The sequence below is a fragment of the Zonotrichia leucophrys genome, chromosome 13, assembly GCF_028769735.1.
Source record: "Zonotrichia leucophrys gambelii isolate GWCS_2022_RI chromosome 13, RI_Zleu_2.0, whole genome shotgun sequence".
In the NCBI taxonomy this organism is placed as follows: domain Eukaryota; kingdom Metazoa; phylum Chordata; class Aves; order Passeriformes; family Passerellidae; genus Zonotrichia; species Zonotrichia leucophrys.
In genome coordinates, this window is record NC_088183.1 from 6,851,698 (window position 1) to 6,864,266 (window position 12,569).

Here is a 12,569-nt window from a genome sequence, read left to right on the forward strand (position 1 = left end):
AATATTGCTGGTTCTGTACCCAGTTATCAGAAAGAATGTGTCACCAAAACTGTGTCACCAAAACCTCCAACATTTTTAGTGTTAGAGAATCAAGGCACTACATTATTCTGTCCAAGGTGTGCAACAGAAATCATTTCAGCCACGCATAGCCTGGCTGTGCAGAGGAAATTGTTCCATGACACATGGCTCTTATACTTACAGAATTTAAACCCATAGAAATTCATTTGTTCAATGTTCATTGATCCCAACTTATCAGTTCTTAGTATTTGGTTTCTTTTGGTTATGTATTTCTTCACCTCTGATGTTAATGTGGCCCTGGTTCCTTGGTTCTCTTGTCTGGACCAGGTGTCGCTGACCATGCCAGGGGTGATGTTTGGAGTTGATGGTCGTTAATTGTTGTTATCTTTTGTGTATCTTATGTGCTATTCCCAGTCTGCTGAGATGTTAAGCTCATCACGCCTTGAGTGATGAAACAATCCTTTGAAAAGAAACTTAAAATTTCTTTCCCTGGGGCAAAGGCAAAGGAAACCCCTGACTAAAGTTAAATTTAAAAATTTAACTTGGTATATTTTCCAACAAGTGGACTAGGTGTGACTGCACTATGACTTTTCTTTCCTTCCTTTTTTCTTTCATTTTTTCTTCTTTTAAATTTATTGTTATTCATATTGTATTTTTTCTCTTTTCTCCTTTCCCTTTTTCTCCCCTTTACTTTTTTCCTGGTTTATTCCTTTATTTTCTTTCCCCCTTTCCCACCTTTCTTTCCCCTCTTTCCCCCTTTCTTTTTCCTTTTTTTCCCTATTCTTTTTTCCCTTTTCCTTATTACTCTGTAGATTGACTTTTTACATAATGCAAACTGTTAAAAACGGGAATCACACTCCCGGTACTAAAAGTGATTTCAGCATTTATTACATTCAGGTCTAAAGCACGGGGACCCGCGGGCCGAGCAGGAGCGTTCCCATCGAGGATGCTGCAGCGCCGGCGCTGGGGCTGCTCAGCAGGGATGGCTCCGATGGTCCAGGTGGAGCGGCACAAATTCACTGGGTCAGATGTCCCTTTTTATCCTGGTTTTTGTCCCTTTGGCTTGGTTTCTGTTTGCATCCTTCATGTGCATGAAGGTTAAAGGCGCTTGATTGGCTCGTTACAGTTCTGTCCAGGCTGGCTGGTTTCGCTCGGAGTCGCTGCACTTTACTGAGGTGTAACACGGTACATTGAGTGCCCTATTTCTTATAACGACCCTTTTTTACAATATAACAACCAAACTAACAATGCTTAACAATTATCAAATATTTTACAACAGCTCCTAACCTATTTTTGACACAGACCAACACATCTCCAGGTCGGTGCAAACCTGGCCGGTGCCGATGCGGCTGCAGACACGAAGGTCACGCACGGCCAGCCGGTCCCTGCAAAACGGGGTCTGGTCCTGTGAAGGGCGCTCGGCCGGTGACCTGATGTGTTTGGTTTGTGAGAGGGGAGAGCCCGTCACGGTGCCGGTGTCGCTGCCCGGTGTCTCGGTGTCGGTGTCGCTGCCCGGTGCCGCCGCTGAGGGGCGCTGGCGGCTCGCTGTGGGAGTCACGTGACCGCAATGGCGCAGCGGTTCTGGGTTCTGAGGTGTTGCTGCTGCCGCCGCTTCCAGGGGCAGCAGGTGGGGACGGGACGGGACGGGATGGGAGGGACGGGGCGGAACGGGGGCAGTGGGTCCCGGCCCTGACCGACCTCTCTGTTCCCTCCCAGGCCAAGCGCAGCGGGCGGTGGAGCTGCAGCGTGTGCGGCCAGCGGCAGGCCGTGCAGAAGGTGAGGGCAGCCCTGCAGCCTCAGCCGCGTGTGCTGGCCCTCGGTGACACCTGGGCTGTCGCCTCAGCCCGTGCTGTGCCCCTCTGGCTGCTGCCTCAGCCTTGTCCTCGTTCATTCTGTGCAGGTTTATGGGCAGGGCTCGGGCCTGGAGTGCAGGCGCCACGTCCAGAAGCTGAACTTGCTGCAGGGTGAAGCAGAGGAGGCGCTTGGTTGGACATCTTGGTACGGTGTTGAACCTTTACCTGCTCATTGCTTTTGATGTGCTGCAGCTGATGTGCACCTTCACACACCCAGTGCCTGCTGGTCAACCCGAGCATGTTACAGCCAGGTTTTCTGGCCTATGGGGAAGCCTTGACCCTGCTGGTTTTGGCTTCATCTCATAGAACAAGCTCTTTGTTTGAGGTTTAGTGTCCCAGCATGTTTCTTTAGATAAGGATTTCTCTCAGATAACTATAGGTGATCAATAGCATGTGTTGGTCAGGCCTTTACTCATTAATATGTACACAACACGGTTTGGGTTTGTTTTTTTTATTTTTCTTAGTTTGATCTTTCTCATGTACTGTTTGATGAGCTGACTGTGGAGATGTCCCTTTTACACATTACATCCTCAAAAAACCTCCATTTGAAGAAGTTGCTGCCTAACTGTTGGCATTTAGGGAGTTCACAATGTGAATCTATTGAGTAATCACTGCTGCTGTGATAAGAGACTTGTTCAGAGCCAACACTTCTGTGTAATTCCTGCTGGGCTGGAAAATCTGAGTAGCACCTTCCTGTTTATTTCATTTCTGAATCTGTTTATAAATCATGTAATCTTGAAATGGTCTTGAACTCGTCCAGCCTCCTTTTTACTCAGTTATTTTCAGAGATCAGTCAAGGGTAGTTATATAACCTCGTTGTGACTACACAGTGCTTCACAGTTAGGCTTGGGTAAGAAAACTCATTGTTCACTTTATCAAAAAGTGTTGCTATTTTTATTCTGAAAGAATTGTGAAATTCAAAACGTTATGAAACAACTTCCCTTTTCCTTGTTTTCATGGGATAAAATGAGTGAGTGTAAACTGTTGTAGCAAACAAACACTGTTATATCCCTCGTTATGATCAATTAAAATTTATCATTTCGTAATTAGTGGCTTTAGATCAAACTTGCGATTTTGTATAGCAACAAGGAGGGCTCTAACTAGAGTCTGTAACTAGATTTAATCAAGTATTTGTGCAATGTATTTTGTAAATCATTCATTTAGCGTAAGTTTTTCCATAGATCCTGTTTTTTCTGATATGCTTTCTATTCAATTCCTTGTGCTATGACTGGGTGCTTTGAAGCCTATAAATCAACAGACAGGAGTGTGTTCTAGAAATTGTAGTTTAAACCTCTATTTTAGGTGTGTAGAAGACTCTGTAAATGACAGCAAAAATAGAGCAGCACAGCATGAGGACAGTTCAGTCCAGCAGGTAAGATCCCTGCAAAGCTGAGGTAAATACAAACCCATTCTGTCCTGGGTGAATCCTCCTGAAAACAGTGACCCCTTTATGTGGTTCAGACAGCTGAAATGGTGTATCAAATCAGATAAATTATTTGATAAAGCCTGGGAATGATACAGGAGTGCCATCCTAAACTGATTCATGATTTGAGGCATTCAGCACATGTGTAACAATACCAAAAATGAGAACCCCATGTTTTGCTGGTTTTAGTAACTCTCCAGTGTTGTAGGAGGGAAGGACGGAAGGCAGTCGCTGGAGTAAATATCTGGACCAGGAGAGTGAGGATCAGGAAGATGAGGAGGAGGCAGCTCTGGAAAGGCAACAGTTCTGTTCCCAGAGAAAGAACACTGTGGGAGAGCAAAGGTACAGAGAGAGCTTGGTTTTGCAATTCCTGCCCCCGAGTGGTGACACTTGATTTGGAGGTGTGGGAAGGAGCTCTGAGATCTGAGCTCAGGTGCAGGTTGCAGTGTATGACCTAAGCTGAGGGATTTGGTATTTGGGGACAAAGAGCCATCCATTTTATGAACCTCTCCTGTGAAAAGAATCACAGTGGATCTAATCTGTCCTCTTTGGGAATGGTTCTCTTGGCCAGGAGACACCCGAAGCGCTTCCTCTCCAGCGATGTTCCGGAGCAGGCAGAAGAAAGTGGAGTTTCTCAGCTTATCTATCATGCCAAAAAAGTTAAAACCACTGAGGTATTTTAGCTATAGAAGATGCTCCTGACCTCTTTTGTATCATCATGATTTTGAATTTTTTGAGTCTTTCTCTGTTCTTCTCCAAGCAAGCCAATGAATGACTGGGGAGAAAAACAATGTGTTGGGGGTTTCTCTCTGAAAGGTTTTATTTAGGCAAAGCTAATGCCACCGTTAATGCTTCTATGCTGCATTTATAACCAAGTTCTCTCCTTTCTTACAGTGCAAGAAATGCTTTGTAGCAGTGCCTGATGGAGATGCTGGTTCTGGAGGCAGTGTGGTTCCTGCTGTCTGTGAGACTGTAGTGCCTGAGGAGAATACACAGCCCCCAACTGCTTGTACCAAACCATCCAAGTGGGGAAAATATCTCTCATCATCTGACAACTCTAGTGAAAATGCTGCTGCAGTGACCATGGCACTGCAGGAGGGCAGTGGAGGTGTGGAGCTGGACAGCACAGCTGCTGCTGGGGCCTGGAGGTGCTCAGAACAGGCTGGAAGAACTCTGCCTCAGGGTACAGGTTTTAAATTTAAAAAGTCTGTTTCTAGCACTGAGGATCTGGCCTCAACACTGCCCAGCAGCAGGTGCTCAGTTGAGGATGTGCTCAGAGAGCCTCACAACCAGGTGTTAAGGGTGGGATCTGCTGCAGAGAACACTGCAGGAAGGTGCTGCTTGGCTGCCACAGGGAGGCCAAACACCCTTGTGAAATCTAACAGCAGCATTTCTTGTGAGCAACTCTTCTGTACAGGTGAGGAGTTTGATGATGATCTCTGAAGTTCAGGCATCTTTGGCATGTCTTTCTTGATTCTACTGTATTTGAGGTGTTATTTACTGAGACAGTTTTGAACTAAAGGTGGTTTCACTCAAAGCCATAGAGAACTGCACTATTAAAGTTGTTTACTTGCTTGATGGTTGTTTGGGGGGGGGGGGGAAGGGAAGGAGGGAGAAGAGACTGTTGCTCTCAGGTTACAGGGTTGTCTAGCAACCTCAGCAGCTAGAAATAGGAATGGAATTAGGTCAGCTTGGGGAAAGAAAGCTCCCAGGCTTTAAGGATTCCTGGCCTGTACAATTAAATTCTGTGATTAACTCCTCCTTACAAACTACAGCTCTTTTTCCCCGAACTACAGCTCTGTTGAAATCTCCCATAGCAACCCTTTCCTCCAGAGCTGTAAGCAAGCTCCAGAGCCAGCAAAGCACTGGATTTCTCTTCCTAAGTGTAGCCCTCAGTGTACACCAAAGATGTGCAGAAAGCAGTCCTGGGCTGCTTCATGTTGTCATGGTTTGACACTGGCACAATGCCAGTGCTCTCGTGAAAATACTTTTTCTTTTCAGCCCCATCCATAAGTAATGTAGCTGTGATACTGAAATGTTCCACAGACACATGACATGCAGTAGTATTTATTTTTCCTCCATTCTACAAGCACTTAAGAACATGAGACAGAAACCCAGAGTAGGAAGAATGATGAACCAAAATAGCTTGTGCTGCCTTATCTGCTTTCAGCTAGAAAAGTGCTTTTTGTTACTACTACAAGTGAGGTGGCTGCTTAGAATACTGGATGGCATCTAGTGCTGCCCCAATGTCGCAGTTCTTGGTCTGCAGGAGCCGAGTGAGCCATCCCCCCTCATCAGAGAAGCCCATGGAGAGCATCTGGGACAGAGACTCGATGAGGCGAGGGTCAGCTTCTGTGGGAAGAAGAACAGAGTTCAGCTATTGCATGTAATTGGAAAACCAGGCAAGGCTTTAATAGCACTCTTTGAGAGGAGACATGCTCTTCTTTGTCTCCCAGGAGTGCAGATGTTTGAGATAAACAATACATAATCAGAGCAAAGGAAAGTGCTTAGTCAGGCTCAGCTGGCCTTGCTGTGGGATTCAGTGCTGCTGATGTCAGTTGGGGGGCCTTGGATACTGTGACTGGCTCCCACAGCAAAGTGATGCCCTAAAGCCACAGGATATACTGGTCCACATCCTGCATTAAAAGCCTCTCTTGAGCAGTACACAGCAAGGACATGATTGAGAACAGCACCTATTTTGTGCTGCTCAAATGGCATATTAGCCCAAGGTCAGACATCTGGCTAAGACTTAGCAGCCCACATTCAAGAGAGGAACCACCTGATCATCTCCAGCAGTGTGCAAGAGCTGCCAAACCTGCTCAAGTCAGGGACAGGTTTAGCTCTCTTACACAACCTTTGTTTTTACCACCTCTAGAACAAGTCTGCTTGTGTCAGGCCAAGTTGGCAGTTCCCAAGGCAGAGTTACTCTTAGCTATGAAAGCTGCTCCCACTTTCCTACCTGGGGGCAGGTGTGGGTAGAGAGCAGCTTCTCGCAGTCCTGTAGGGCCTGGCTGGGGAGGATCCCGAGGCACATCCAGGGAGCTGGGACCGTCTGTGTCTGGCATCTGCAGAGACTGCAGTTCCCCTGTGGAAGGATCCACTTCTTTGGACGATAAGTGGGTCCAGTCCTCCTCTCCCCCTGATGAACTGCTAGACTCGCTGTGTTCCTAAAAATGGGAAAAAAAGGGTCCAGGTCTGTAGTGCTTTCCAGGCAGTATGAACATTCCTACTATTTGCCTTTAATATAAAGAATTACATCCACAAGAAGTCCCACCACCTTGGCTGTAAATCTGTAAAGGTGCTGTGTATCACTTAATCTGCTCTAATCTTAATATTCACTCCCACAGTACATGCTAAGTGATTGTATTCAATTACTGTTGTAGTTCCTGTACCTGGGAGTGGAAGCTGCCATCTTCCATTTGTGTGGGCACAGGATCTACCACCATGTCTTGCATCTGTTCTGCAATGACATTTACTTGTGCAGCAGACTCTGTATTATTCCAGTCTGCTTTGGTCTGAACATTCTGGGTTGGAGCACTGCTGGTTGCCTCAGCATTGGTCTTCTCTTGGTTGGCAGAAGTGGGAGTCACTTTGCTTCTCTGTCCTCCATGTTCCACATCAATATCAACTTCGATACCTAGAAAAGCATTTGAGGTGGACAAAGTCTTAAGAGGTTTTTCCAAAGCACAGTCCCAAATGGATCAATTCTGCTCTACACTCAAAGATTCTGTCATCCTACAATCTGCCATGTAACATGCAGGAATTAAAATGCAAAGCCTTCTTTAAGAGTATGTCCACATAAACCAGGCAAAATCCAGAGTTACCACTGACTTGAAGTTAGTGTTACAGTGCTGACAAATAAATGAAATCTCTCCTCATTTTTTCTCAAAGAAAAGGTACTGAGTGGCTGTTCTAAGCCTAAGCAATATTAGTATCCAAGTGTAAATTAAGCCTTTGAGGCTTAGGACACAGGAGGTAGTGTCACAACAACTGACTGCTGCTCCTGTTAGACCTGTAAGCCAGTCTCAGGGACTGGGAACAAACTGTAGGTCACTTACCCAGGGGACTCAGAAAAGCTGCAACACTCTCCCCAACATTCTTTAGGAAGGTGACATTGGGGTCCTGAGGCTGGCTGTTAGTAGAAGCTTCTAGAAAAACAATTTCTGTTAGCACACACAAGCTCTGAGGGAAAGGGCACCTGCAGAGGGTGTGTCCCCACAGGAGCTTAGTGCTCATTCCTGTCACTCACATACATTACAGAACAAAGCACTACAGAGAAAAACTAACTGAGCTACCTCTGTAACAGAAAGCCAGCATTAGCATTGTTATGGCTCATTACCCATGCTGAAAGGCAGATCTGGAGTAGAATAGTGACATGCTTGACCTAACAGCTTGGCTTGGTTGGGTTCCAGACACTTTATCTGCATCCTCATTCACTGCGTGGACCCAAGCACACCTTAAAGTAATCACACTTAGTGCTGAAAGGTGCCAATCATTTCAAGCAAATTAGATTCGTTCCTTTGTTTGTCTTCCCACCCAGACTCTACCCTGTCCTGCAAAACCTCAGCTGGTCTGAGGCTCCACCACCACCTTTGTCTACCAGGGCATCTCCTCTCACCTTCAGCAGCAGGTGCACTGGGACCTGCAGTGGTGGCTTCAGCTTGCTCTGTGTTCTGGCAGGGAGCTGCAGGCCCAGGATAGCCCCAGCAGTGCATCCATGGGAAGGGTGGAACTCCATGGCGCATTTTACGGAGCCAGCGTCCTCGGGGAAGCCACTGTAAAGGGTGACACTCATGTGACACAGGGTTCTGAGCAACTGAAACTCCTAACTTGAATTTGGGGAATCTCTCACTCATCAGTTCCCCCTGAGAGATTTTGCTCACCTCAAATGGATTAAGCAGTGGGCTTTGGAACATCACCATGTTGTGCTCCTTGTGGATGCCCTTCCCCTCACAGGTGCTGCACAGGTCATAGTCTGGACAGACACTGCACTTGAACCTGGTGCCCACCACAGGTCCCTCACAGCCGTCACAGATGACGTTGGGGTGCACCATGTTGCGGGGAGGCTCCTGGCTGCATTGCGAGCGGTGCTCCCGCTTGCACTCCTTTTTCTCTGTTAAGGAAAGGAAACTTCACATCAAGATCAGGTTACTATTTACAGCCTGGAAGTCAGGCAGAGGAGGAAGCACAAACAGCCCATCAGAGCAGTGCTGACTTACTAGGTCAGTTTATTTTTACTGGCTGTCAAACCTAAGCCAGGCCCATGTAAGAGACCTTAAACCACGTGCAAAGGGGTTTTGCAAAGACAGCTTCTCCTGAAACCAAGCATACCTTATCCTAAGTATCTCTTGGCATGCTTATTTTAGATTAGTACTGCACCACCTCATCTGGCTCCTCATCCTACCTCCCCAAGCACTGCAAGAACAAAATGTTTCTGGAGAAGGAGTTAGGAACGCGGATGCCAGCAAGCATTAACATGAGAACGGGGACAACAGGTGTGGCTCATTAGATGGACTGCAGATAAAGCTCTGAGGGCCTCTACCTGAACACAAGGGACTGGGGAGCAACTATGCCCTGAGAAAGTGGAATTAAGGCTAACACGTTGTTGTGAATATTTAGAGTACCAGTGCCAGTTTAGCGTATCCAGGGAACGAGAATGACAACAGAGCCTCACACTGGGCCAGCTGATAGGGCTAGGAGGAAACCTGTGGCTTGTTTATCCCACCTCAAATTCATGTTCTGTCATACTACACTGCCCTTTATTTAACCTCCCCCGCAGAGGCCGCAGTTTCCACCAGGCCCTCGAGGACACGGGGAAGGGCCAGGGCTGAGCTGGCTCGCCCGCTTTTGGGAGCGCTGCCAGGAGGCGCTCAGCGCTCAGCCGAGACCCGCCGTGCCCTCCGTACCTTTGATATAAACACGGAATACGCCATCCCGCACGTAGGGCATCGCCAGCTCCAGCTCCTCGTCGGAGGAAAAAGCGATCAGGTCGCCGTCCTCATCTGGAAAGGGCGAAGCACAGGATGAGGGGCCTGGTCGGGTGTCACGGGGGGTAACGGGGCACCCAGAGCCCCGCGCCCCGAGATCTGCCACCCCCGGGGCACCCCCGGGCCCGGCCCCAGCAGCGGCCCGAGCCCCGCTCACCCTTGTAGTGCATGCGGAAGGCGGGCGGCGGCCCGGCCCGCAGCAGCCCCTGGAAGAGCTCGGCGACGCGGTCGTAGATGGCCCGGTAGCGAGCGGGCGGCGGCAGGGTGAAGCGGCGGATCTCGCGGGCCGTCTCCTCCTTGCCCAGCAGGTAGGCTTTCACCGTCAGCGCCGCCATGGCTGTGGCGCAGCAGGAATTGCGGCCGGGAGCCGAGACACACACAGACACACAGGGCGGAGTGAGCACCAGCGACAGCGCTTCGGCGGCTGCCGTTTTATAGCGCACGGCGCAGGCCGCGCCCCCAGCAGAGCGCGTCCCCTTCGCTCCGGCCCCGGCTCCGCCCCGGGCCCGATCCCGGTTCGCGTCCTGCTCCGTCACCGTCCAGGGCGGACGGGAAAGCGCTCAATGAACGTTTTCCTGCAGCCGGGAAAGCCTGTGGATATGGCAAATGCCACCTGTGTCTGCTCCCTGCCCTGCTCGGCCCCGGGTTCGCGTTTGCCGGCGCGGGGTTGTTGTGGTCTCCAAAGCACCAGCGGGGCCTGGGCGGGGAGGGGGTGTGACACAGGGACCTCCGGGGTGGGCACCGAGACACTCCGGTGGGGAAACACCACACCACGGGCAGCGCTGGGCTGCACTGATCCCGTCACCGCTCGGCAGCGGCCACCGGGATCCACCAGGCCCCACCGGGCCATGTGCCACCACGGCTTGGCCATGCCGGTCCTGCCTGTCCCAGCCATAGTGGCAAGTAGGGACAGCTTGGCCATCCTGGTCCTGCCTGTCCCTGCCATCGTGGCAAGGAGGGCTAGCTTGGCCATGCCGGTCCTGCCTGTCCCAGCCATAGTGGCAAGTAGGGACAGCTTGGCCATCCTGGTCCTGCCTGTCCCTGCCATCGTGGCAAGGAGGGCTAGCTGCCCTTGCCCATCCCGGTCCTGCCTGTCCCTTCCATCATGGCAAGCAGGGCCCAGCTCCCCCTGGCCATCCTGGTCCTGCCTGTCCCTTCCACCATGGCAAGCAGGGCCAGTTCCCCTTGGCCATGCTGGTCCTGCCTGTCCCTGCCACCATGGCAAGCAGGGCACACTTAGCCCAGGAGCAGAGGTGGGAGCCACGCGCCAGCCCCGCTCGTGCAGCACCCACTGGAGGGGTTTGCATGCCGAGCATGACAGGAATAAATAACTCTATCATGAACCCCGTGTTTCGGAATGGGGGCACTAAAAATAAGGTCACTGGTGTAAACACAACTGACATTAAGGAGGATGTGCTGTGGCCTTTCCAAGCTGGTTGGCAGCAGTATTTTTTTGCAGATCAGATACAGTTGACAGGCATCTTAATCCGGCCACGGGAGGGTTCAGCTGGCAGAACACACCGTCTGTGCTGTCCAAGCATAATTAAATAATGATGGATCAATGATTATTAGGTTCCTTGTTGGTGTTAATTTCCTCTCACCCAAGGGCCTGACCACTCTGACTCTCGGTGCTGTATTTCTTAGTTTAAGATATTAAGAACTTAGGAGAAACTGTGTCATGATTTATCATCTTCTGTAATCAAGAGAAGCATAAATTTTAATTTCCACAATGGGAAGGTAGTTTATTTCTTGACCTAAAGTATATATGTTAAAACACTTGGCCTTTCATGTAAAGACATTTTTGGCATATGCATGGCAATGTTGAAATTGCAACCCTTTCCTGGATAATAGTATTTACAGTGGAAAGGTTTGCCCCATTTAAGTTAAAATGCTTTCTAGAAAATTCAGTTTCCAGGTATGACATGGCTAATATTTCCACTGTAAAGCAGTGGGTTAAAGTTTAAACACCAGCAGACTCAGGTGCAAGCATGGATGATGCTGTGTAGAAAATGATTCAGCAGCTTTTACACCAGGAAATACTGAAAAGTTTGGGTAGGCAGCAAAGCCATATGGTGTTCACCTTCCCTTTTGCCTGTTTGCAGTATGTACCCTTATGTCTGAAAACGTCAGTGAAATCTGATGACTTGACATTGTTGGATTTTTCTTCATAAAATCTGATGTGGCGCCAGGAGAAGCAGGAGATGCAGTACAGGACTCTGCCAGTGGTGGATGTGCCTCACCAAGCAGCACCTCCAGCATGCCCGCCTCATGTCCTGCTTCTGAGGACCCCGAGGGTCACCTTCATCCCATCTATAAAGCCAGAGACTGAATGTTGAGACCCAGCTCCAGCACATCCGTTCCTTAGGTTCCAAGCTGTCCCAGACAGCTCCAATTCCTATTCCCTTCTCCATCCCTGCCTGTGTTTGAGGGGTGTTTGAAGCACGGGGGTTGTCCTCAAGTTGCTGTGTCTTTTTACATCAGTTCTGTCTCCAGGCTAATTGATTGTTGCATTTATCAAGCAATGCACTAAAGTCAAACCAGAAATGTGAGTTTTCCTCTGTCCACTTCAATCCATTTTCCTGGTGGCACATGCTGAGTCACGCTCAGCCTTCTGGGTGTGACATCATGCACTTTTACAAAAAATAAGGCAAACGGGCTTTCACCGGTCTGTTGTTGGCTTACCTCACCGATCACGGGACGGGGGTGACTCAGTGAGTCTCCTCCTCCTCCTCCTCCTCCTCGAGGTCGGGGATTTCCTCCCAGCAAGCCCTTCCCCAGCTCAGACCTCTCTCTCCCCATTACCCCCAGCCCCTGCCCGGTTCCTCAGCCCCCTGGAGAAGCCGTGTGAGGAGCTATGCTCTGTTCCCACATCCACTTGAGAAGTTTTTCCTTCTGTTTGTAAGTGGATCTGGATTTTGGGATACTCAGCATGAAGCAGTGGCTGTGTGGATATTTTCTTATGATTCCTTAGGAACCCCACAGCAGCACAGCAACCCCCTGCCCAAAAAAGTGCCTTGTTGGCCCGGGGTGCTGAGCAGCCAGCTTCACAGATGGATGTAGCAAAGGAACAGCAAAGGGAACAGGGAAAAAAGCTGTTGGAGTTTAAAAATTCAAGTTAGAGAGGAGAGGCTTTAAAAGGAGCAATTAGCATTCCTTCAGTGCTCTGCTTTCTCTCTACACCCACTTCTGCTGGGAAATGTTTTAAAAATATTTGGTGAGGTTTTTGTTCTGAGGGCACAACCAGCAGAAATACTCCTTCTGTCCAAACTTCTTATGTTTGCAATAAAG

General features: G+C 49.2%; 2 protein-coding genes across 5 annotated transcripts; one reads left to right on the forward strand and one right to left on the reverse strand.

The window, feature by feature from the left end:
- Positions 1-1,568: 1,568 nt before the first annotated feature.
- On the forward strand, positions 1,569-4,847 carry MRNIP (MRN complex interacting protein). Of its 2 annotated transcripts, none has more exons than XM_064724772.1 (7): positions 1,569-1,645; positions 1,735-1,794; positions 1,919-2,016; positions 3,174-3,243; positions 3,503-3,636; positions 3,866-3,968; positions 4,189-4,847. In XM_064724772.1, the coding sequence occupies exons 1-7, from the start codon at positions 1,586-1,588 to the stop codon at positions 4,735-4,737; spliced, it is 1,074 nt and encodes a 357-aa protein (XP_064580842.1). In that variant the 5' UTR covers positions 1,569-1,585; the 3' UTR covers positions 4,738-4,847. The 2 variants fall into 2 exon arrangements, with proteins under 2 accessions (XP_064580842.1, XP_064580843.1); XM_064724773.1 differs by having other exon boundaries at positions 3,866-3,914.
- Positions 4,848-5,345: 498 nt separating this feature from the next.
- On the reverse strand, positions 5,346-9,786 carry SQSTM1 (sequestosome 1). Of its 3 annotated transcripts, none has more exons than XM_064724769.1 (8): positions 9,439-9,786; positions 9,201-9,296; positions 8,178-8,407; positions 7,913-8,069; positions 7,353-7,442; positions 6,687-6,931; positions 6,254-6,461; positions 5,346-5,646 (listed from the first exon to the last, which is right to left on the reverse strand). In XM_064724769.1, the coding sequence occupies exons 1-8, from the start codon at positions 9,614-9,616 to the stop codon at positions 5,489-5,491; spliced, it is 1,362 nt and encodes a 453-aa protein (XP_064580839.1). In that variant the 5' UTR covers positions 9,617-9,786; the 3' UTR covers positions 5,346-5,488. The 3 variants fall into 3 exon arrangements, with proteins under 3 accessions (XP_064580839.1, XP_064580840.1, XP_064580841.1); XM_064724770.1 differs by having other exon boundaries at positions 7,353-7,439; positions 9,439-9,698; XM_064724771.1 differs by lacking the exon at positions 7,353-7,442 and having other exon boundaries at positions 9,439-9,697.
- Between the last annotated feature and the right edge of the window lie 2,783 nt (positions 9,787-12,569).

What these genes read in the sequence shown, in the direction of transcription:
- SQSTM1 (XM_064724769.1), bottom strand. Translation starts at nt 9,616, where the DNA reads ATGGCGGCGCTGACGGTGAAAGCCTACCTGCTGGGCAAGGAGGAGACG. An exon ending in CTTCCGCATGCACTACAAGG is followed by an intron (nt 9,297 to 9,438) that starts GTGAGCGGGGCT and finishes CGCCCTTTCCAG; the next exon opens with ATGAGGACGGCGACCTGATC. An exon ending in AGCTTTTCTGAGTCCCCTGG is followed by an intron (nt 6,932 to 7,352) that starts GTAAGTGACCTA and finishes ATGCTTTTCTAG; the next exon opens with GTATCGAAGTTGATATTGAT.
- MRNIP (XM_064724772.1), top strand. Translation starts at nt 1,586, where the DNA reads ATGGCGCAGCGGTTCTGGGTTCTGAGGTGTTGCTGCTGCCGCCGCTTC. An exon ending in GCCGCTTCCAGGGGCAGCAG is followed by an intron (nt 1,646 to 1,734) that starts GTGGGGACGGGA and finishes GTTCCCTCCCAG; the next exon opens with GCCAAGCGCAGCGGGCGGTG. An exon ending in AGCGGCAGGCCGTGCAGAAG is followed by an intron (nt 1,795 to 1,918) that starts GTGAGGGCAGCC and finishes CATTCTGTGCAG; the next exon opens with GTTTATGGGCAGGGCTCGGG.